Source organism: Aulonocara sp. 'chitande type north' Nkhata Bay, linkage group LG10, assembly GCF_057382095.1.
Source record: "Aulonocara sp. 'chitande type north' Nkhata Bay isolate Kocher_YH1m ecotype deep benthic linkage group LG10, A_spYH_male_GT1.1, whole genome shotgun sequence".
Classification (NCBI taxonomy): domain Eukaryota; kingdom Metazoa; phylum Chordata; class Actinopteri; order Cichliformes; family Cichlidae; genus Aulonocara; species Aulonocara sp. 'chitande type north' Nkhata Bay.
In genome coordinates, this window is record NC_141353.1 from 34894654 (window position 1) to 34918024 (window position 23371).

Consider the following 23371-nt stretch of genomic DNA (forward strand, 5'->3'; position numbering starts at 1 on the left):
CTGCCATCTTCTGTTTCAGTCCATTATTACACTCTTAAATCCTACTACTTATTCCTGCGTCTTTTGGGATCTTACAAAGCTTCAAACGATGCGTCAACTATTAAATTAGTCGCCGACGATTTTCATAGTTGACGTAATCGTGACTAGTCGACTAACTGTGGTAGCCCTATTATGGAGTTCCACAAGGTTTCGTGCTGAAACCACTTCTGTTTACATTATGCATGCTTCCCTTAGCCAGTATGATTAGAAGGCATAGCATGCATTTTTCATTGCTATGCAGATGATACCCAGGTATCCATTAATCCAGATCACACACTACTGCTGGGGGCTTCCCATGATGCTTCTTCAATCACCTCTTTTCATTCTGTGTTTATACACCACTGCATTTAATCATTAGTTATTATTGACTGAGTCAGTCACCTGACTTCAACCCAAAATTAAGCATACATTTCTCTTTGAGAAAGAAAAAACTCTAGCAGAAACTTTTAAGAAAAGGAAGCAATCTAACTCAGTTGCAGTAGAGGCCTAAATGGTAAATGGCCTGCATTTGTATAGCGCTTTTCTAGTCCATAGGACCCCAAAGCGCTTTACACTACATTCAGTCATTCACCCATTCACACACACACATTCACGATGGCAAGCTACATTGTAGCCACAGCTGCCCTGGGGCGCACTGACAGAGGTGAGGCTGCCGGACACAGGCGCCACCGGGCCCTCTGACCACCACCAGTAGGCAAACACGGGGTTAGTATCTTGCCCAAGGATATTTGGCATGCAGCCAGGATGCAGCCTGGGATCGAACCACCAACCTTCTGATTAGTGGCTGACCTGCTCTGCCACCTGAGCTACAGCCACCCCAAAGCCTAGCAAAGCATTTCAAATTTGGTGAGGTCTGTTGGGTTTCAGATCCAGATACTCCACATTCGCACATTTAGCAAGCTTTGGCAAATGTCTTTGTATCAAAAAACAGTTACTATTCCTATGCCCAGTTTGAAATAGATAACTGCTGCTGTGTTCTTGTCCATCTTTGCTTATTGTTATGTTTTCCATAGATTCACTTTATCACTCCAGCCTAAGACATCACCAGTGACAGTTACTATATTCATCATATATGCATATTGTATGAAAAAGGTTGGGTGGGCATTGCTAACACTAAAATCTTAGAAGCATTAGTTTTGTTTATAAATCCCTTAATGGCAACTTGCCTCATATATCACGCCCTTATTTAATTGATCCTGCAATCATTAGTTGAGCCCTTCAAGTGCCTTAAGTCTTCAGACATTTTTATTATATTTTAATTATACTTTCAAGATCCTTTGAAATGATGATACTCTGTGTTTTTGGTAGATTTAAATAGGGGTTGAATAAAAGTATTATAAATTAAGAAATTGCTTAAAAAATCCTTAATGAGTAATTCATTTTGTTAAACCTCTGCTTTATTTCCTGATTTCTTAATTTCCAATTCATTGTGTTCATGTACAATGGCAAAGTTGAGTCAATGTCAAAATTATGTCACTGTCTGTGCTGTTTTTAACCTCTATTGGTGTCACATGGTATGTAATTGATACAATATTTATATTTATCATCCCTTGTTAATCTGTTTTCTGTCTCTCAAAGGTTACCCTAATATTGTGGCAACGTATGGTCGCGGATACACTGGATTCGCGCCCAGCTACAGCTACCAGTTCCCTGGTAAGTTAATGCTTTCGTAAAATATTGGCGTTGCAGCCGATTTCTGTTTTGCTCTCTCAAGCAGCACAATCAGACACACTTGCACACGCATACACAAAAGATGGTCAGTGTACACGTCAGTCACCAAATAATCTCCAGGGTTATAAGTGTGCTTCGTGTCTGGATTCCTCAACGAAGTTTTGAAAGCTGACATATAGTGAAGTAAATTGCTTACTCCTTTTTATCCCATACTTGAACACCACCATGACCAAATGTCTAAAATGGGAGAAGTTCTTCGTCTTCAGTGGCCCAATGTATGCAAATTCGTCTGTGGAGAAGCGGAAAAATAAGCATCTCTTTTTGTTGGCAGATTTTTAAAATGTGGTCCTTATAATGGAAAATGAATGAAGTCATTTTCTGCATTAAAAGTGTTGACTCAGAGTGCCGGGCACTTTAATGGGACTCCAAATGGCAGGCGTGCAGTTTGGAGGTGAGCAGCTGTACCTGACTGCTGCAAGAAGGGCCAGTGGCTCTGTGGTGCTTCACTTAGACAGGCATCCTGTCAATTTCATGCTTTATTTAGGGACTTTACACATACTTTGTTTGCCATGCCAGACATCATTCCTTCCACTGATAAGACGGAATGAGAAATATCTGACAGCGGCTCAGATCTCTGTAATATCTTTGTGAAATAGATTCAGAAATGGTTAGACAGGAGGTCCAGCTGTGACCACCTGCAGATCAGATATATGCTAGTTTTATACTTGACCACAACACTGTTCCACAGAAGAAAAAGGAATAGCACCTACTTATTAGTGTGAGTGAATATAAAAAGTATACAAATGAGGTCTTCGTTAAGAGTGACTGATTAGACAAAAAATATTATTTAATTCATATAACTGAATGACTCCAACATTTAAAACAATTGCTTTTGTGTATCTTACATGAATCTTAAATACTACCCTTAAAACCATCCTAGCGTGTGTGTGCTAGGTCAACAAAATGAGAGAAATGGGACTGAACGGTAAAGGAATGATGACTATTTTTTCCTTGTAAATAACTCTAGTTAAACATAGATTTTTAAAATGTTTACTATTTACAACAAATTAGGGAATATCACCTTCCCCGAGGCAGAATGTAAGATCCTGTCCATGTTAAACTCAATTTAAAGAGTTTGATAAAGCTGTATGATTAAAACAACCTCCTCTGGGCTCGTTCAACTCTTGACAGGTAATTGGAAATTTTAATGTATGAATCAAGCGTCTTATCCAAATTAAATAACCTCAGGCCAAATATTGACTAGTGTCCTTCCTTACTAAGATGTGGAAAGCATCCTCAATTTAAGATCAAAGGCTTTTTTTCTCACTGTACACTGCCTTGCTGAAACACTCCTATAAATAAATGGTGCTGGGGCCTCGCAGTCTAGATCCAAGAGGCATAAATTGTGAGCAGCATTTCAAGGCTTTTTTTCTTTTTTTTACCCTCAGTAAACCTCAGGGGTCCACTGTTAAGAGTTAAGAGAAGCAGTAAGGAAATTGTTCAATTGTCAAGAAAAAACAGTGATGAAACATTGATTAGTGAAGAAGCACTGAATTAAGTACAACAACTCAATAAGACTGAAACGGAAAAAAAGACAAATCAAAGCTGACAAGTCTGCAGCTGAAACAAGGTTCAAGTGTACAAAACATAACCTAAAATAGAGCTGAAATATACACAGCCTGAGATGGGGAACAGACAGCACTCAGTGCAGTCTGTTCAACTCAAAGCAGACACCTGCACCGTGGCTGTTAAACAGTAACTGACACTCCCAATTAATTCCAACATTGATCACAAAGTGCATTCGATATTGATCACATGCACTATGCCTGTGTCTATATTTGTCAGCCGTGACGTGCTTACAGAATAGTTCCATCATAGCATGGGCATCATTACTCTTTAATGCACTTACAAGGATATGCATATTACTGTTACAGATTGCTGATATAAATCAAATTGTACTGTATATGTCAAACATGAGCATGTATCAGAGCACTGCCCCAAAAGGGCAAATTCCAACCTCAAACTGTGGTATTTATTGTTTCTAAGTCCCATTAAGTTGCTGAGCTACAGATGCTTCTCTGGCACAGAAAAAAGTAATGATGTTATATTGTTATATTTAATGTCAACCATCCAGGTAGGGAAATCCCAAAAAGTTGATTCTGTTCGTCTGGACGTAGTGTTTTCAACTCCAAAGGTTGGACAATTGACTGAAGAAATCCCTTCGATGAGTGACAAAACTCAAAATGCTACGTCCAGATGAACAGAATCAACTTTTTGGAATGTTATATTTAATATGATAATGAATGTGTATCCCAGGAAAGCTCTCATGTATGCCACAACTACAGAGAGTGGCGTGATAAATTCATGGAACATCTGCAGACTACAAGATGGATTAATAGAGTTCCTGACAGACTAATGTGACTGTAAAAAGGGCAAAAAGGGAAAAAATTGCAGATCTTGCAGCATCAAAAATGCAAAAAGGCATTTGCAAATGTTTTATGAGGCATAAAATACATTTAGCCTGCAAACAATTCAGCTTGATGAGAAACATCAAATGGAAACAGAAAATTTTTCGGTTATAAAAAAGAGCTAAAGGGTACCTATGGTTCATCAAACATCTGAGGGTTAAAAAAATTAGCTCCAAGTGTCATAATGCTGTTAAACTGATTTACATTCCTTTTATAGTGTGAAATCACAAATTCTGTCACACGTGTCAGATACACATTCAGCTCTGTGGAAGTCCCCAAAAATAAATCTTTGTTCTAAGCATGTTTGTCCCCTTTTTTTTTTTTAGCTTTTACAAAAACATTTATACCAATAAAAAAAAGTGAGCAGCGTTTGGTAAATATGCTTTCTCTGATGTTTTTTTGTTGGTTTTACAACTATAACCTTTTTTTTTTTTTTGCTGCAATCCTGTAATCACACACTGTTTACCTTGCGGCAGCATAATTTCAACATTATGATTGAACTTCACAATGAACTTAATTTTGGAGACAATGCTGTATACGGGGAGCATAGTGACAATCAAGAAGATAGCGATGTTTGCCTCAGAATTAAAAAGGGTAAGGAGCAACAAAGTGGCCACATTCCAACTAAAAAAAAAACTGTGTTGTGGTTTTTCAGTTTATAAAAGAATTTCTGTATGGTAGTGAATGCAACTACTCAATTGCTTATTATGTTGAAGCATTATATTCTCCAGCTTGTCTGTTGGATGGGTCAGTCTGATGATGACAATGAAGACTTGGGATATTGATCATTGTCTGATTCCACTGTGAAATTTTTTTTTTAACTTTCATATTGTGGGCTTTTATTATGTCAAATTGATGTCAGACTGTCATATCAGCATAAGAATATGATGTTACCACTTCCTGTTTGGATGTAAACTTGCCTACTTTAAGATGACGAGTCTGAGTGAGATGGCTGTGTTAGATATTTATCCTGAGTTTAAGGTCTGTTTTCAGCTTCACAAAGGTGGCTGCCTTTTTACCTGACTGGGTCCACGCTGTGCAAGTTACAGCAGTGCAAAGTGTGCATTGAATTTTCTCTCGAATTTACACGCTTGCAGTTTGATTTTAAAAAATTCATAAATGTTTTTAATTTTTCTGCCAATCCATTTTTTACATTGCTGGAATTATAGTAGTAATATATTGACTCAAGTTAATAAAGGATCAGATAATAACATTAACAATTTTCTGCAGTATTACTCTCTTGTCTTGTAGTGTAGTGTGGAATTTTGCAATCTCTGATAATATCTCTGATTATGGTAGGCGATGGTCAGCTGAGCTATTTTCAGTTCAATTCAGTTTTATTTATATAGCACCAGATCACAACAACAGTCGCCTCAAGGCACTCTATATTGTAAGGCAAAGGCGCCACAATTTTGTGCAGTTGTAGGTGACTACACACAGAAACTAAGAAATTAGAGCAGAAAACAAGGGTTACTGAAAAAAGCTGATAACTACATCACAATTAGCAGACATGTGACCACCTGTCAAGCTCCGGTCAATGGGAAAAAATGACTGGTTACAAGTGGTTACTGGAGCTCACTGGGAAAGTAATGGCTAAAGCCACAGGAGTCCTAGATTACTCCGATTCTTCTGTCTATCCTTCAACCAGAGAAAACGGTCGTAGATTTAAATGAACCACTGTTGAGCTGTAGTGAAACTGCAGAAAGTGCGACAGATATCAGAAATGCAGACTGTTTGCTTTCACAGTAAAACTTGAACCTCTTAAAACATGTTGGCTGCAACTTTGAGACACAACTTGTATTAATAAGCCTGCTTTAAATGTATTAAAGCAGGCTTAATACATTTCAGTTTGTATTGCATTTTCTCTAGTTTGGCTACACCTCGGCATGTTGTTTAGTGGGACTTCTGGCATTCCTCGCCTTGAACAATTGACAGTATCTTAAGCACAGCCCATTGACATTGGGGTATTTTTCCATTGGCACACTTTTCCAGAACTCAATGGTCCCTTCCCTTAAAGCAGGTTTCAATTGGTCCTCCTCACAAAGATCGATCATCTCCAACTCAGCCGCAGCTTCATCTGTGACTAGCGGGACTTTCAAACAGCCGGTCTCTGCATTAAATGGGTCAACGAGGAACATAATCTGTGGCCTTTTCAATTGTAGATCATGGAACCGGGTCACAAAGCTTTCGTGCAAGTTTTCAATCAGCGTTGCATATCTGGCTCTTTGCTTACTCAGGGCAGCGCTGGCGACTTGCCCGCTGGCTTTTAGCAGAGTGGGAAAATGCATTAAATCTCCCTTTTGAATATGTGTCTTGAACAGCTTCAGTTTGTTGACAAACGCAAACACACTTTGCACCAGGTCAGGCAGCATTTTTAACTTACCCTGCAGGGTCAGGTTCAGTCTGTCCAAGTGACACAGCATGTCGACCAAAAAGGCCAGATCCATAATCCACTTGAGGTCCGAGAGCTCGGGATAGTCCTTGTCCTTCTCTTCCATAAACAGTTTTACGGCATCCAAAAGCTCAAAGAAGCGAGAGAGTACCTGGCCTTTTGACAGCCACCTCACAGTGCAGTGCAGCGGCAGGTCACCTGGAAGCCCTTGGTCCAGCTCAGCGATGAGATTCTTGAATTGATTGTGGTTAAGCGCATGTGTGCGGATATAGCTGACGATTTCCATCACAGGCTTCATGACGTTATCTAAATTCAATGGTTTAGACACGAGTTGCTCCATGTGGATGATGCAGTGGAAATTCCAAAAGTCAGGAATAGTTCGGTCAGCTTTGCACAGCCCCACAAGCCCGTTCACAGATCCCATCATGGCTGGTGCTCCATCCGTGGCTATTGCAGTTAACTTCGTTATGGGCAGATTTGCTTTTTCTAATGCAGCCATCGTGGTTTCTTTCACATCTATGCCACGGGTTCTGTCTTTTAATGGCACAATATCCAGGAGTTCTTTGATCACACAATCGTTTGACACAGACTGTGCAAATATTGCCATTTGAGGCTTGTCTTGTATATCACAACTCTCATCCATTGCGACACTAAAATACTCACATGCTTGAAGGTCAGAGTGCAACTGTGATTCAATAGCTGTGTTAATGTCCGATATTCTGTGTTCAGCAGTGTGGCGGGACAGTTGGACGTCTGATACCATGTGTTTTAATTTGTCGTTTTCAGGAGACAAAATTTCAACAACGTCACTGAGACATTTTTTAACGAACTCCCCTTCATGCTCCCCGCTTCATCCAGCTGATAGGATGCGAGCGTTATGGTCTCTGACCACTTCGTAAATTTTTGGAAAAACTGTATCTGCTTTTCTGCCTGACTTTTCAAAGTGGCCAACTCGTGTTTGCGAAGTTCAGTCCCTTTTGGAAATTCCTGGTCGATGTTAGCATGGAGTGAGCTGAAGTGGCCCTGAAGATTTGAAGCTTTGAAATGCGCTAATGACGTCTGACATATAAGGCAGAATGGCTTGCCATTGCGTTCAACAAAAAAATATAAACTATCCCACTCTGTTAAAAACGTCCTGTGTACATCTTCATATTTTCTTTTTGCTGTGCATTTTTTTCCCTGCCATTTTAAGGGCCAACTTGCTCCTACTGGGAAACTTTGCGGTATTTTCATCTCACACACATGGCCATTTGATGAAAATATTGAACTCAAGCGAAGCGAACGCGTACATTTTAAAACAACAACACAAAAAAAATTTATTTTTCGCTTTGCTTTGAATCCTCCACAAATACTCAGGACACGTCACCAGAAATGGAAAATTGCACCCTTACTTCTAGCTGAAGCTTTAATCAATCCTGTTCTAATATTTGCAGAACTAAAGGTAACTTCCTAAGGAAAATTTAATAGCATACTAAACTCCACTAGTAAATAAACACAAAATCACTGGATTACCCTCACATCCACTGTGTGTGCTGTAATTAGGAAATTATACTTGGTCTCATCCCCCTCCAGCTTACTGGATCTCAGAAACTAGATACAACCAGTGTGTTTATTTGCATTTTAGATGAACCGTCTCTTTAGCAGCTGCTGCACTGTTACTAATCATATGGACTCAATAATAAATACACTGTTATACGGATGTTACAGCATTGGCAGCTTTTTCGGTAACACTTTCAGAAAGCTTTAGCTCACTGTCAGGGTGGTAAGCATCTATGAATGCAGGTATCAATATGAGCATGATTCAAAGTAGTCAACATGTCAGTCATGCAGCTTCAGTTCATTTTCAGCTTTAGAACCCACACATAGCATCATGTGAAGCCGCAGCTGTAGGAGTATTGTGCATATGCCTGATTGTTACTACAATTTGACATTAAACCAGTTTGAACAGCGGAATAGTATTATTCAGTCTCACCACACACCGCCTCAATGTCATGTTTTTCTTTATATGTTATATTCCTTTTAAAGGTAATTCACTCTGCACTGTGAGTGAATTACTCAGAAGTCCAGCTGTTTTCATTACCACAGAAAACTTGAAAGTGACATTCACTGTAAACACTCTTGTACAGTGTTGCTCTGCTCGCCCTGGACTGCAGCCGGGGTAGGAATCAAAGCAGAAGAAAATCAAACACTGAGCTGGACAGAAATGTTCAGACTTCAGACCTAACATTCATCAGACTGCAAAAAAAACTCAAATGGAAAGGATCTTTGAGTTTAAAATGGGCTACAAAAGATATTAAAGAGTGCACAGTTCCCTAGATTGTGCAATTGGACAGCACTGATTTTTTTCCCCAGAAAGCTTTAAAAGATTAAACAAACTAAGCTTTGGTTGATTTTGAGATCATGTTTTGTGATAGAAATAAGTAATGTGTATGTCTTGTTTTGAGAGCGAGGAGAGAAATAAAGAAGCTGTTTTTGTCTTTCTTCAGATATCTCCAAGTGTCTGTGCCATTGGGTTTTTTTTTTGGTTGTTTTTTTTTTTTAATTTATCTGATTAGATGATACAAAGCACATTGTGATTACTTGGGGAAATCGGCCCTGCAGTAGGATAGTTTATATTTCATGTTTTCTAAAATAGACTGCCATTTTCTCCTATTTAAGAGCCAAAATGCAGCCGTATGGCTAAACAGACAAAGCGGGAGCTGACAAGGCATGAGGGACGCTACTGTACATTATTCTCCTTTTTATGCAACAGTCTAATTAGCATTAGCTCGCTGATAAATGTGCTATTGTATTATTCAGCCTGCAGCGCCCTGGGGAACGATCCCAAGATGTGCCGCATTTTAACCAGGTGTCTAGTTCGGATGAGCTCACGTGATTGAGAAATTTGAAAGGACTATCCAGTTTGATCACAGTACAGTACATCGAACTGTTCTTTACTTGTCGATTGTTCTAGACTAACACGGGATGTAACGATGAAAGACCCTTGTGTTTACTGTGGATAATAAAAATGCAAATGCCAGAAAGAGAATGTTTTTTAGCAATAAGCACAAGCTTATGCTCTGTAATTTATGTACAGGACAGTTTCTGCCAGCAGTGCAAGCATATATAGAAAAGAAATTATAAAGAGTTTTAAGAATGTAGTACACTGCATTCATGAGGAAAAATGTAATTAAAAAGGAGAATGTATTGTGTGTGTGTGTATTATGCGTGTGAATAAGCCGTAGAAGCGAGCATCAAAAGCAGGGATACACCCCTCATACATTCATATTGTACTTTCTATTGTTAACCAGTCTTGTATCGGTTCCTTTTATTACATGGACGTGAATGCGGAGTTGAACGCACACACAGACACACAGATATGTGGTATTCATACAAAGACGGAGATTTGGGAGCTGTGTATGAAGGGAAAAGGCGGAGGTGGAGAGACTTAACCCGGAGCTTCTCTTCACTCTACCATCTTCCTGTGCGACTCGCTGCCTCCACAGCCGTGCCCTCAGAGCCTCCCATGGCATAAATGACCATTATGGCTCCATTAGGGCCGCTACTAGGAGGTCATTATGCTACACCGAAAAACCAGGGATGAAGATGTTAGTGGGGTCCCATCAGACTGAGTGAGTGAAAGGCATAACACTCAGTCATCCAACTATTTCAGATGTCATGACAGACAAACAGCAATTCAGGTCCAGTGAGTCAGCCTCTTAAGTACTAAAAGAACAGAGGAAAGGGATAATTAAGGAGGGGAGAGGGCAGGGGTAAGTGCGGCAAGGGTACACTGAGGACAGAGGGGTGGGTAATTTGGGGTTATTTACCAGTTACCTTAAACCTACTGTAGTGAACTTTTGTCTCCCCCTTCTGGCAGTGAGAGTGATTATGCAAACTTTATTGCCGTATACTTATGGCATAGGATTGAAGCGATGAGAAGCCACACCAGTGGGAATCTGTGTTTGGCCTTGCTATCGATTTGTTTATTTATGTATTTTTAACAAGCCTTTTCTTTTTGTCAGGAACATCAGAAACATATCTTGAGCTCTTTTCAACCTCAAGCTCCACCATACTCCTAATCACTGTTGCCCACTTCACTTCATTGCTACAGTGGTTATTGTCTTTAGCTCTGGGATATCAGTCACTGTCAATAGTTCTCTGGGACTGTGGTTTTAATCAGCTTATTAAAGGGCCATCTGTTTGTATTTCATACACGTAAAAGGCTGTTTCTAAGAAGGTACTGCATTTTGTGTCTATTTTTCACAACTCTGGGGTTTGCGTGGGCTTTTGGTATTGGTTTGCTGCAGTTGGTGGATCGGTTTTCCATCTGTTTCACAATGTCTTGTTTCCATATCCCTTCATTGTCACACGCTTCATCTTTGTCAGACCTCATCCCTGATGTGTGATAGCACTGCGGTAGCCTCCATCCCTCTCCATCTCCACCAACCAGCCATGCCTGAGACAGAACAGCAAACTCCATCGTATACCTGACAGAAAATGTCATTTCAAACGCCGTAGAACAGCATGGAGCAAATTTCTCTTTCTGTGCGGAAGGAAACAGTACTTGGCCCAGCAGGTGCTTCTGGGTTCCACAGCTTCTCTTGTTACGTTGAATATGTAAATCTTTCAAGATGGCCTCATATATATATAATATATAGATATATATTCATCTTGGATTGTACTACATATGTAGTGAAATAGATTGGACAAACAAAACCAATTTAATCGGATACGGATTTTTTAGGAACTCATGGACCCAAAGAGACATTAGTGTGTTTCTATACAACCGTAAACGGGGGGGGGGGGGGCTGCACTTATGACCTTCCTTTTCCTGTAGGAAAACAATACAAAGGTACAGCAGCTGCAGCAGGTGGCACATAGGGAAAGAGAACTGCTGACCTTTGCAACTGGTATGATAGTGGGTGCTTCTGAAGGATGAATGCTCCCATAATCTAGAGCAGGGCCAAGCAAGCTTATGAAAAAAAAATGCACACCAGGCCATTGGCCTGAATCACCAGCTAGCTTCCCCGGGTTTAGCAACTGTCTGCTGCAGGGTGATAGAAAAGATATATAGAGCTGTGAACCTTTGAAGCACACCTGATATGCTGGCACAGAAGAGGTAAGGGGCTATTTGGTGATGTAGTTGCATCCTTTGTATACTTCAGATCAATGAGGTCTTAGAGAGAAATGGGAAGATGTGCTTGCCCCTTGTATCTGTGGTTTCATCTCTAAATCTAAATTTTAAGTAATATAGAATATATTTTGAAATGCTACGCAAGACGATGTCTGATAAGAGAAGGTCAGGTCTGTGGTGTGATTGATCAGTCAAACCTTTTTTTTTCCTGCAGCGCTTTTCATGCAGGTAAGTGATATTCAGAGTGTATTATATGTGAAAGACAAGCTGTTAATGTAAAGAATACGACAATCTCAGACTAATGCACCCAAGACTAAACACACAAAAGGTTTAATAGCCCAATGTGGGTAAAGCGAAGACACCATTGCCTTGTCTTGTATCCCAACCATTTACAATATTGACAACTTTTTTCTTTCAAACTTTCTTTGCCGTTAAACTCTTGTTTTTCTGGCTGCAGCTAATGTTTGCGTATGTGTGTGAATGCTAATAAAGATTTGGATACATTGCAGACTCATTATGAACAGAAAGCCCTCTTAAGTTTTCATACATCTTAAATTCCCATTTTTGCACACATCTTGGCTACGATACTGAAGCAGGTGGGAGGAATCACTAGCCTGAGGCTGATGTGGAGCTTACATGTGTCATGGGTACATGCAACATTGTCCTCCACAAGATCGATCCCCACTGCTTGTGTTTTTACTGCACTCGTGAGACAGCGGTACACACAGCAGTGTATCAGTAGACCAGGATTCTATTGAACTAGAATTGCACAGCAGATTGCTCCTCAGATCTTGTGACCATTTCTCTACAAGCCGGGTGAGCTGTGACCCCAGCAAGTGGTCCCACAGGCCAGAGTGAGTGCTACAGGGCTGGAAGCAGATGGCCCTCCTGATGCCACACTGACTCACAGATTGGCTTTAATTGCCAAGGCTGATCATTAGCCCAATAGGTCTGCGTAAGCCGGGGCACTCCATGAGTCGCAGGACTTAAAATAGGGCCCGGCGACGAGTGTTGTGATCTCATACACTTGAACGATCATGCACGACATATTCTGCTCCTGTGCACTCAAACTCTCAGACGCACACACAGAAGCATACAACAGACACAATTGAAAGCTCTTCGAGGCTGCATATCGGGGCAAGGGAGGTGGAGGGACAACCAGGGGCCTCTCTCTGGTTTTCTGTCTGCTTCTCTGACTCACTGTCTCCACAACAGTGCTGACTGCACATTCACACACACGTACACACACACACACACCATCACACATACAGGCTCTCTGAGCTCCACAGGCCACGACTCCATTCCCAATGACAGCAGTTAGTGCGCTGCTGTGACGTCAGTGAACAGCACTGTATGTCACGCCCTGCCTACTTCTATGTGTGGAGTCATAAAGCTGGACTGCTCCCACATCAGCTTTGTTTTCCATTACCCACTTTCTGTTTCATGTACATGTGCTTTGCTGTCAGAGGTAGACACCATCGAATGCATCCATCAGGTGTAGCAGCACATTACCAAGTGGTCCTCCTGCATGCCCTGAGCACAGAGGAGGACCAGTGGGGTTTTTTGGTTTGTTTTTTTGGTTTATTGTTGTTTTGCAGTGTGATTTTACTTTCCTGTGTAGATAAAGGGATGCTGACAGATTACATCAGATGCTCACATGCAGACAGATCATAGGTCACATGCACACACATGTGTTTCCATGAGTATGTGGGCATCTGTCTCTGCGGAACCAGCAACCGCACTCTCACAGAGGCAAAGCTGAAAGGCTAGCTATTTCCTGAAAGTGGAAAAGAAGCCTCACCTCATTTGCCCAGGCCTTAACTCACCCTAGGATAGCAGACGCATCCTCACACACTGAAGCAGGCAAACAGTCTGCCACAGAGACCCATAGACTAGGTTCCTGCGGTGGGGAAGATGAGGTGCTGTAACAGGCAGAGTGGCAACGCTAAAGCTCATTATGTCTCGGCTGTTATGCTGCTGGTCTTGAAATGAAACTCGAGCTGTCCTGCCTCGTACATGGATGCCACCTTCGGACGCTGCTGGAGACCAGCAACAGAACAGAAAAAGACCACAGACCTGGATGCAAACTGAGGAGTACAATATGTGTGTCTCTGAGACCATGCTCTCTTTCTACTTCCTGTTGTTTTGATGCCACCCACTGTTTGAGAGCTCCAGCGCATTGGTACTTGCTAGGACTCTACCCAGCTGTCTCCACCTTTTCCTCCATCTTTCCATCGTTCCCTCTTGCTGACTGGGCTAATAGCTCTCCAGTGGCTCAGTACTGCTCGTTTCCTAATGGATGGCTATACTTTATGCAGTATACATGAAGTATAGTATGCTTATAACAGTGCATACAGCCCTGCAAACATTGTTTGCTTCTGCAGTGATCAAGTGAAGTCAAGTGTTGCAGCCCTATTTTTGGGTCATGCCACATTTTACCCTACTTGCCCCTGGTATCTGGAGCAGTGCTAGATTGTGTAACCATGGAGCTGGCCAAAAATATAATAAGTCTGCAAAAGCTCGGGTTTAAGATCATGTTTACATATTATATCACATATTATCCTTTTATCCTTTAAATGAATTATCACTGAGAAGGCGAGTTTGACTGTACGAGATATGGTGAAGCATAGTTCAAATCCACCAACACATATTTAACTTGAATGATAAAATGACACGCAGTGCACTCTCTTTCATTTGAGAAAACCTGAAATTACCCCCCTTCATCATTCATCTGTCCGGTTCAGTACCACCCCCAGAACTGGGAGATGGGCATTAAAATGCATAAAAAATTAAGGCTGTTTACTTGGACACTAATGAGAGGAGGCTTAAGTAGTCTAGTTTAATTAGTATGATTGGCTCCACGGGGACCACACAGGCAGGGCCATAACAACTGATTCACTTGGAGCTCACAAGACCTTTTCATACACTCTAAGTGTCAGAACTGATGTCAGAGGAGATTGGACTGCAGAGACATGTTGCCTTTACTGATCCTAGGTTGGAAAGGAGCACTGCAGTTAAATGCACTGAAGCAGACCATTACATAAGCACTACTGCAAGGTCAGACATCTGTGTCCTTCCTGTCTGTCTCTCTCTATTTAAGTCACTATCCTAAACTGCCTTGGTATTAAGGTTGTGAACCGAAAACCCTGTCTCATTCTGAAAACCAGTTTCACAATTTCCTCGACCAAATGGATTTAAATGTCTCTGCCTTATCTATCCTGGCAGATTTCTCTTCTGTTTTTTGAAATGCATTGTTTCTGTCCCTTATTGTTTCATTCTCCCGTGCTTCATCTTTAACTGCTGCAGGTGTGTGAGTGACTGGGAGTTATATTGAGGCTTGTGTGGAAGCCCAATGTGTTTATATCAGTTGTGCAGCATAGGAGCAGTTTCCTTTATACTGAAGAGCACGGGAAGTAGTACAAAGAAGAGGTCGAAAGTGCGGCTACACTTCAATAAAGAGCCTAGTTTGTCCTCTTTGATGCTATGCTGCCATGCACTTCAGCTACAAAGAAACAGCACTCTTGTCACTGAGAGCTAAAAGACTAGAAGTAGAAGACTCTGAGCTCTTCCTGAGCTCACGGCATAACATCACATTGCAATGTCACAATCACTCACACACCGTTGTACAGCTGCATCGGTTTCTTCTGCTTTTAATTTATGAATGATTTCTAAATATGTAAAGCTGTAGGTGTGCAATGTGGATAGTGGGCAGTTTTGACAGACGGCTGCATGGGTACGGACACTCCTCTTCAGCTGGAAGGCTTCGGATTGAGCCCCCTTGGCAGCAGGAATCCACCCTACTGAAGTGTCCTTGAGCAAATCACTTAGACACTGCTAGCACAAGTAGGCTAGTCTGTAGCACACCCGTTCCTCACCTCTGACCTTCTCATGAAGAGCAGTAATTTTCCAACAGAAAGATACATTATATGTTTACCACTGCTCTCCTGAGACTGCAGATTTGTCTTTTCAGTGCGTTATGAATTAAAAGATGTTGGGTTCTAAATTATTTTAGATTGTTTTTGTTTCAGGTGGCAGAGAAGATGTGATTTAGTTATGACTAACAGAATCTGAGATTTTTATTTATTTTGTTTTTTTATTGCTTTGCCTCTGAAAGATTACCCAGATTAAATTTTAACACATATGCATCTCCTCTCGGGCCTCATCATTTGGTCAAAAGACAAAAGATACGTGTGCAATTACCAGCGTAAAGCCAGGCTTTGCTGAGGTCTGGATTCACTCCTCTTCTCTCATTGACTCTTTCTTTCCCCCATCAGATGCCATCATTGGCAAAGGATCAGTGTGCCAAATTGTTTCATTACTTACAGAAATCATTACCTTTGGTTTAAAAAAGAAAGTAAGAGGGAAACACAAACGCAGATATATTGACCTGCACATACGCAGATATATAAATGAAGTCAGGTGTGACTATATGACAGAGCAATTGACTGTTCTTGTACTGTAGAGATGTGGGCAGTCTTGGTGTTGTAGAGCCTATGTATTGCTGCTGTCTGCAGTGAAGAAGTGCAGGCTATATGTATGTATATGCTGAATGCCTGTGGTATTGTGTATATCCATTTTTAAATCCTCTCTAAAGCATATCATTCAGTGCTGTGTTGCAACTCATTTTTCCCCTTTGGAGGAGGCACCGGACTATCCTGTCATCACTCTCTTTTATTGTCATAACTGTGCACTCTCAAAAATAAATTACCTCATTGTACCACTTGACAGGCGGTGCTTATTTTGTACCCTGTGGTTTTTACTTTACAGAGAGCAGTCTGTTTCCAAAATCTGACCTTTAAAAAAAAGGTTCAAAACTGGGTCATACTGACCACGCAATGCTGTATCTATTTAAGATCTGCAGCCAACTTGGAATCACCAAGACCTGAGGAAACTTCAAATCCAACATTTCTAATCTCTGCACCACATTGCAGAATTACAAAATTGTCAAAATGTGTTCAAATATTTAAACCATTTATTTTTTATGTGGCTGACTGACTGTTCTCCCAATTTTATACCTTTAAATCTTTTAGACACTGTGAATGCATGCACCTACTTTGGAAAATGTGTCATTTTGTGAACATCAGGAAAAGTACACAGTAAAGTCTAACTGCTTATATTATATTATGATATCAGCTGTTTGATGATCTGTCATTACTGGCATTTGTATAGTGACTGAAACACTTAAACAGTGCATGAATGCATCACACGATTAAAATCCACTTATAGTCAATCCTATGCCAGAGTGTAACTCCAGTTGCTTTTGACGATAAGGATTTGAGCCTATAGATGCACACTGCTATTTTTAACATGTCACCTCTTACTTTAATATTGTTTTATTGAGCTGGCTCCATAATAGTTTAGACTAAACAAAGCTGGATGCAGCTATACTATGTGGCACCGGTGCAAGATTCGCTTCCCTGCATTTAGTTTGTAAACATGAATTTTGAATCGTTAAATTCAGCTGAGATATTTGATTTCGAAAACTTGTTTTTTTAGAATATGTCTTTTATTGATGCTGTAGGCTTTTTATAGCCTAGTTTTGCCAGGCAAATGAGCAAATGTGAATTATTCTGGGACCTCTCAGTTCTGTTTCACTTTCCAAAATGACTCTGGGTGGGTAGACTGAAACCAACCAAGGCAACATAACTTGTGATATACCGCTTATCAAGAGAAAAATATAAACAGACAACAATTGGCAACAAATGCTGGGACTGTACTCTGCCAGAGCGAACAAAGTACCAGTAATATTTGCAGACTGCCATTTGAAAAAATGTCATTTTATTAAGCTTTCACACTAGACTATCTGTTACAAATCAGCTGATCCAAGAAAATGTTACTAGATACTAAGATACTAGCCTGTAGACCTAAGGGAAATAGCTGTAGGGAAATAACAGATGGGAGGAATAAGGCATTATAAGACAATAAGGCAAGAAACTCTGTCACTGTCTGTGTAACCATTTCTCCATCCATCCAATATCCCATCAAGTTTCCTAACCACTTATCTGGCTTAGGGTTCGATGGAGCATCATCTAAGTGATTATTTACCTGTTTAATTCTTTCATCCTGTAACGATTCTGTTTGAAACCTTCGTCGTGGAGCTCTGTGTTCTCCTTTGTCCTTTGTGGCGCATGCACCGATTCCAAGCATTGAAAGACACCAGACATAAACACGGCGAGATTAATTTGAATGACTGACATGCAACCCAGCTCTGTTAATCAAGTTATGTTTACTCTGATTAGGACTTTAATGTGAGTAAGATAACCTGGTTAAGGTGTTTACATGAGAGTTGCAATAATATGTGTATTGCATTAGTCTGGTTATAATTGAATTACTTGTGTGCATGTAAATGCTCTTTCTCTCTGTCTCTCTGGCTCATTTCCAGACCCTAGCCTCTGCATTGTAAGCGAGGGGAACTCTCTGTGTGTACTGTAGGTCTCCTCTGATCAGAGGAGAGGTGAGACGTGAGCATGTGTGCAGCAGTTCATATGAAAGCCACCTGGCTCTCTCCAGCTCTGTGATTTATGCCTTTGATAACAACAACCCAGAGATGCTTTCAACAACAACAAAGTCACACTGACGGATGACAACAATAGGACACTTGTCAGTCTGGAGATGAAAAGATGTCTTGCTAGGTGGCTGTCTCTTTGGTAACTTTGATAAATATTTTCTTTCTTTTTGTTTTGTTTATTTGTCTCTATATGTTTCTCTATATCTTATCAAATGTTATTGATGAAGCAAAATGTGTAGTGGAGTCAGTTTTCCATTTCTGACAGAATGCCTCCCTCAACCCATGACAAGGCAGCCGTGTGCTTCACTGGCCCGGCTACAACTTCTGTTGTACTTCTTAGTGTCTTACAGTGAACTTCTTATAGGTCATTTACAATTTCCTTTTCTTTATTTTACAATGAATTTGCTAAGATCTCTTCCATGAGTCATCCTTTTTATTATTAAGACATAGGTGTCAAACTCTGGCCCGCGGGCCAGATTTGGCCCGCAGCCTAATTACAAATTATTATTAGAGCTGGCCTACTGGTATTATACAGCTAATATATATATTGTTTAGTATTAAGCGTTGTTTGTTCCATATTCAGATTTTCAGCAAAGTTTGAGTCCATAAGGAGAGATTCATTCTTAAATCTGGAGGAAGATTTTTTTTTTTCAATAAATATTAATGTTAGCCCGCGACCTTGTTCCAGTTTTGAATTTTGGCCCACTGTGTATTTGAGTTTGACACCCCTGATTTAAGACATACAAACTACTGAGCAGTGTAGACCCCTCTATGCAAAGCAGCGCTGAGCGTCAGCTAAACCAAATTTATTCTGAATAAACTAAATAAAAAAACTCAACAACACTCAAATGATGCAAATGCAATTCAGAAACATAACCAGAAGGCCACTCTGAGCCCATCTGCCACCAAAACGCTTATACCCAGTTTCACAGAAGAAAATGATCAGGCTTCACCAGGCTTTCTTTGGCCATGTTACACCTCTCCTCCATGTGTCCATAACATGTGATTGTTTGTTTGCTTAGGTAATTACAAAATCAGGTTAGTTTTGATGAGAATCAGCATCAATCAAAAAGGAAGTTCAACCTAAAATTACAGAGACACACATTCTTTATCTACTTTCTTTACTCCAAATCTGTTGAACGGTTTACATTTACGCTTCAAATGTAGAAATATTCTCCTAAATTTCACCCAACTTTACAGCAGATCAATTTTAGATTAAAGTGCAGATGAAAATTGCTGCTTTCAGCTATTTTTTAAATTTATTCTTATTATTTATTTAATATATTATTATTGTTTTATAATTATTTAGCCTCTTGTTTTCTGGGTTGTTACTTCTTCACCTCTGTTTGAATTATGAACATGTCCTTAATGCAACTTAATATTTTGATTTATTTGTAAGATTTCCTTGAACTTTGAAGCGACCCATAATTTCTTTATATTTTGGATTAGAAAGGCCATACTTTCATCTAGTTTTTCCTTTTTTAGTGCTCTGCAGGCTTTTTGAAGTTGTTTCAAAGTTGTTCTTTGAATATTGGCTGCTTTTTAAATCATTTTCAGTCCTGGCCTCGTACCTTAGAGGGGAATGTTTTTTCAAGCTGTTTTTTAACCTTTCAACCATACAAAGTGTGTTCTACCAGCGTTAACTTGATAAATGTGTGTGGGTGTGTAACTTATCAGCTATCACTCATCAACCTCATGGTTATTGAAGCACTACCAAAAAGGTAGTCTATACTACTATGTGAATTCCATAAATTTAAGGTTTTCCTACTTGTTTAAACCCGATGTGTGAAAAAGGAATCCACTGTGATGCTAATGATAGTCTGCGCTCTCGTACCTGTTTGTAAAAGTTGGTTTTGGCCTTAAAATTAATGCAGCAATTTATCAGAGATGTGCAGCACGGAAGGAGAGTTAAAGCATACAGGTGGTTCACACCAGGCAATTTACTGCATTTTAAAATGATGCAATCCATACATTACTAAAACTACTGTTAAGACATATATTGTATTTTAATGTATATAATGTAATGTATTTTTGGCCTTCTTAAGTGGCAATTAATCAATAATTGAATATTTTGAAAAGGAAGATTGTTTTTTTTAATTTGCATGAGATTTTTTTTCTTGTTAAACCTTCACTTTATTAACACTAACAAAATCAAATGTGTCATTTTATTGCTCTGTTTCTGTATTTACCTAAATGAGGAGATTTATGGGGGTTTTTTCAAACCAGAATTCCATGAAAATGAATGGCACACCAGAGTCCTGGCCTTATGTCTCCCTCTATTTCTCATTATCTTTGTCCTTTCCTCTCTTTGTCTTCTACTGATGTGTGCTGGTATTCTCGGTTCATCTGTCTCACTCATCAGCGCTCTTCGCTGTTCATCTGTCTTACTCCTTCTGTCTGCCCTCCGAAATCGGCTGTAGCAGGCTGAAAGCCTTGTTCGCCGGCCCCTTTTGTCGAACCAAGCTACTGTGTTAAGCATCTTAGCATGAAAAGTCTGCTAGCCAGCGAGCTAATCCTGGTTAGCTGCTTGTCTAATCCCAAATTTAATGTTAAAATCTTGAAAACACTGATGCAGAGCAATACTAACACTTTCTAAAGAGACCATGTTTATATATTGTATTGACAGCATTTTAGATTTCCACTTAAAAATTAAGTTATAGTGTTGTTGGTTTTAATAGTTTTCAGTTTCATAAAGATTTTAAAGTTTGAGCATATTTGATCCATATCCATAGAAGCATCCTCCGTCCCTGGGTTCCTCCTGTGCATTCGTCAGTTGACACTCTTCTTATAGGAGAAATGAGGAGAGTGCTCTGTGACTGATGGAGCTGCTTTGTCAATGACAGGGGAGCTGCTGCTGGCAGTTTTGGGCCAAAGAACAGTGCAGATTACATTAACATCAGTCAAGCTGTTGTCAGACTAGTAGGACATAAATAGGACCTTATTGATGCATAATGCAACAACTTTTCATTGTGACGTTCTCTGAGTAATGGGTTCAGAAAGTGAGTCTGTGGCAAGAAAGGCAGTGTGCCAGAAAAGATCTGCAGAGATGTATCAGAAATGGCGCATTGGTTAAGTCGAGATCAAGTCGAAAAAAGAGTATTGTCTGGATAGATCGATATTTAAGAGTCAGCATGAATCAACTGACTTAGGGTTAGCTTGAAAACATGGCAACATCAGGCAAAAAGAGGCACATCAGTGTTTTTAGAAGTGGCGAGAATTAATTTTACTAACCACTTCTCCTAATTTTTTTCTCCTTTGCTGGATATCATATTACTGTTAAAGGGCTTTGACAGTTTGTAATAGAAAAAACAAAACTGTTGACCCAGACTCCAACAAGCAAAAATCCCAGAAATCCTTGACAGAAAAATTGCACTGTGCGGTTTGATCACCGCTGACACTGCCCCTACTGCGCCTCTCCACCTACTTCAGTACAGTCAACTTCACAGAGACTCACAAAATACAGGTGCAGCTAGAAGAGGAGCTGCCGTGCACCCAAGAAAAATGCCACTTCATAGACATAAAGTAGTAAAGTATAGTGCTCTGGATCCACGTTTTGCACCTTCAGCATAGATCCAATGATGTGACGTATTTGATATGGTATTCTGTTTACTGAGTTCCTTTAACCAAAAGTTCATTTTATGCAGTGAATGATATGTTTACATGCTGTATATCATGGTGGCAGTTCAAGCAGAAGAAATTATTAGAAGTTAATGTGAAAGTTCTAAAGGAAAGACTTGCATGGTCAGGTAAGACTTTAAGTTAGCATTACTACAGAGAATAATAACTAAGGAGTTTTGACAAACTGTAGTTGTACATATAAATATTTGAGACCATGCAATCCTTTTGTTTAGCAAGAGCCAGCGTCTGGCAGTTTTGAAAGTCCTCATCTTTCTTTAGGTCTAATCTTTCTTCCTTCTCGACGAAGCATTCTCGAGGAAGGCTGAATTTCTGTGAGGAGCGAAAGCTGAGGACAGTTCCCTGGAGTCCGGACACCAAGGCCCCCGGGCCTCCACAGCTCATAAACAGATGTGTCCTTGTCCCCAGCCAAGCGCAGCCACTCAAGTGGCAAAGCAGGGGCCCAATAATTGTGAAGAATAGAAAGCTAAATATTGGCTTTATCTCCTCAGTAATAAAAGGGCCATGAAATTGATTTAATGCTGCAGCGCTTCTCTTGGGTGGCTTCTTACAGCGTGAGCACAAAACAATGAGCAGCAGCCATCTATTAATTAACCCACCTAATCCTGCAAAGTTAATCTCTCACCACAACTTTGCCCGCAACTAACTTCCAAGCCAGTGGGTCTATTGGGGGTGTCATGACAATGGCAGTGAGGGGAAGATAGATTCACCACTTAGGAAAAAGGGAGCGAGAGAGAAAGAGGTGGAGAGTGCACTGTTGTGCACATCAACCATGAGGGACGTTGTAAGTGGAAATTCAGGGGTGCATGGCCGTCATTAGCATAGCTTCAGAGTCGATTTGTGTTTTAGTGAAAAGAGGCGGAGATTAGCTCTTGGAGTCGTTTTCAGGTGTGCTGCGGCTGCAGTAGCGTAGGCGGGGTGGATTTAAGTTGCCTTTTTTGTTGTCTTTTGTGTGTCCTTTTTCTCCTTTCACCATGCTACCTCAGTCTGTTATTCTCTCCTGAGCTGTTAGATAGTCGGGGGAAAAGTGGCATTTCTTTTTCTTCTTCACCTGCCTACCAGTCGCAGCATGATGGCACCTCACACCCAACTCGCACATTCATGGTCATATTGTGTCGACAGAGTTGTGAATTACCTCCTTCTCGGGCGGCTGATGAAAAGCTATGTGTTTTTCTCTTTGGCTGCAGCTCATCTGACCCTGCCCTCTCACCTCCCCCCCATCCCTCCCTCTGTCTCATCAGTCTTTTGTGTGAGTCCCTCTTCGTGGAATAGCAGTACAAGGCTGGCTCGGAAAATAGGTCACCCGCTGGTGCTCCTCTCACCTCTACAGCATTCAAAAAAAATAATCCTCTGAGGTATCTTGTGCCATTTTGTAATGTCTAAACCACAGTCTCCAGAATATAGCCAGAACACACAAAAAACACACATGCACACATATCAACTAAAGGAGGGGGGGAAAAAATCAAGAAAAAATCCAATTGAGGGAATTTGGAGATCATTTCTTTGCTAGTGAGGAAAGCATTTCCTGTGGAGATAATTTT

At 40.4% G+C, this 23371-nt stretch overlaps 1 protein-coding gene across 8 annotated transcripts in view; it reads left to right on the top strand.

Annotated features, from left to right (window-relative positions):
* Positions 1-23371, top strand: part of LOC147321283 (RNA-binding protein Musashi homolog 2) — a 277095-nt gene that overhangs the window by 228096 nt on the left and 25628 nt on the right. For all 8 annotated transcript variants that reach the window (XM_086309660.1, XM_086309659.1, XM_086309661.1 and 5 more), the window contains exon 10: positions 1618-1692. In XM_086309660.1, coding sequence (XP_086165786.1) covers positions 1618-1692 — 75 coding nt within the window. The remainder of the gene's footprint in view (positions 1-1617; positions 1693-23371) is intronic.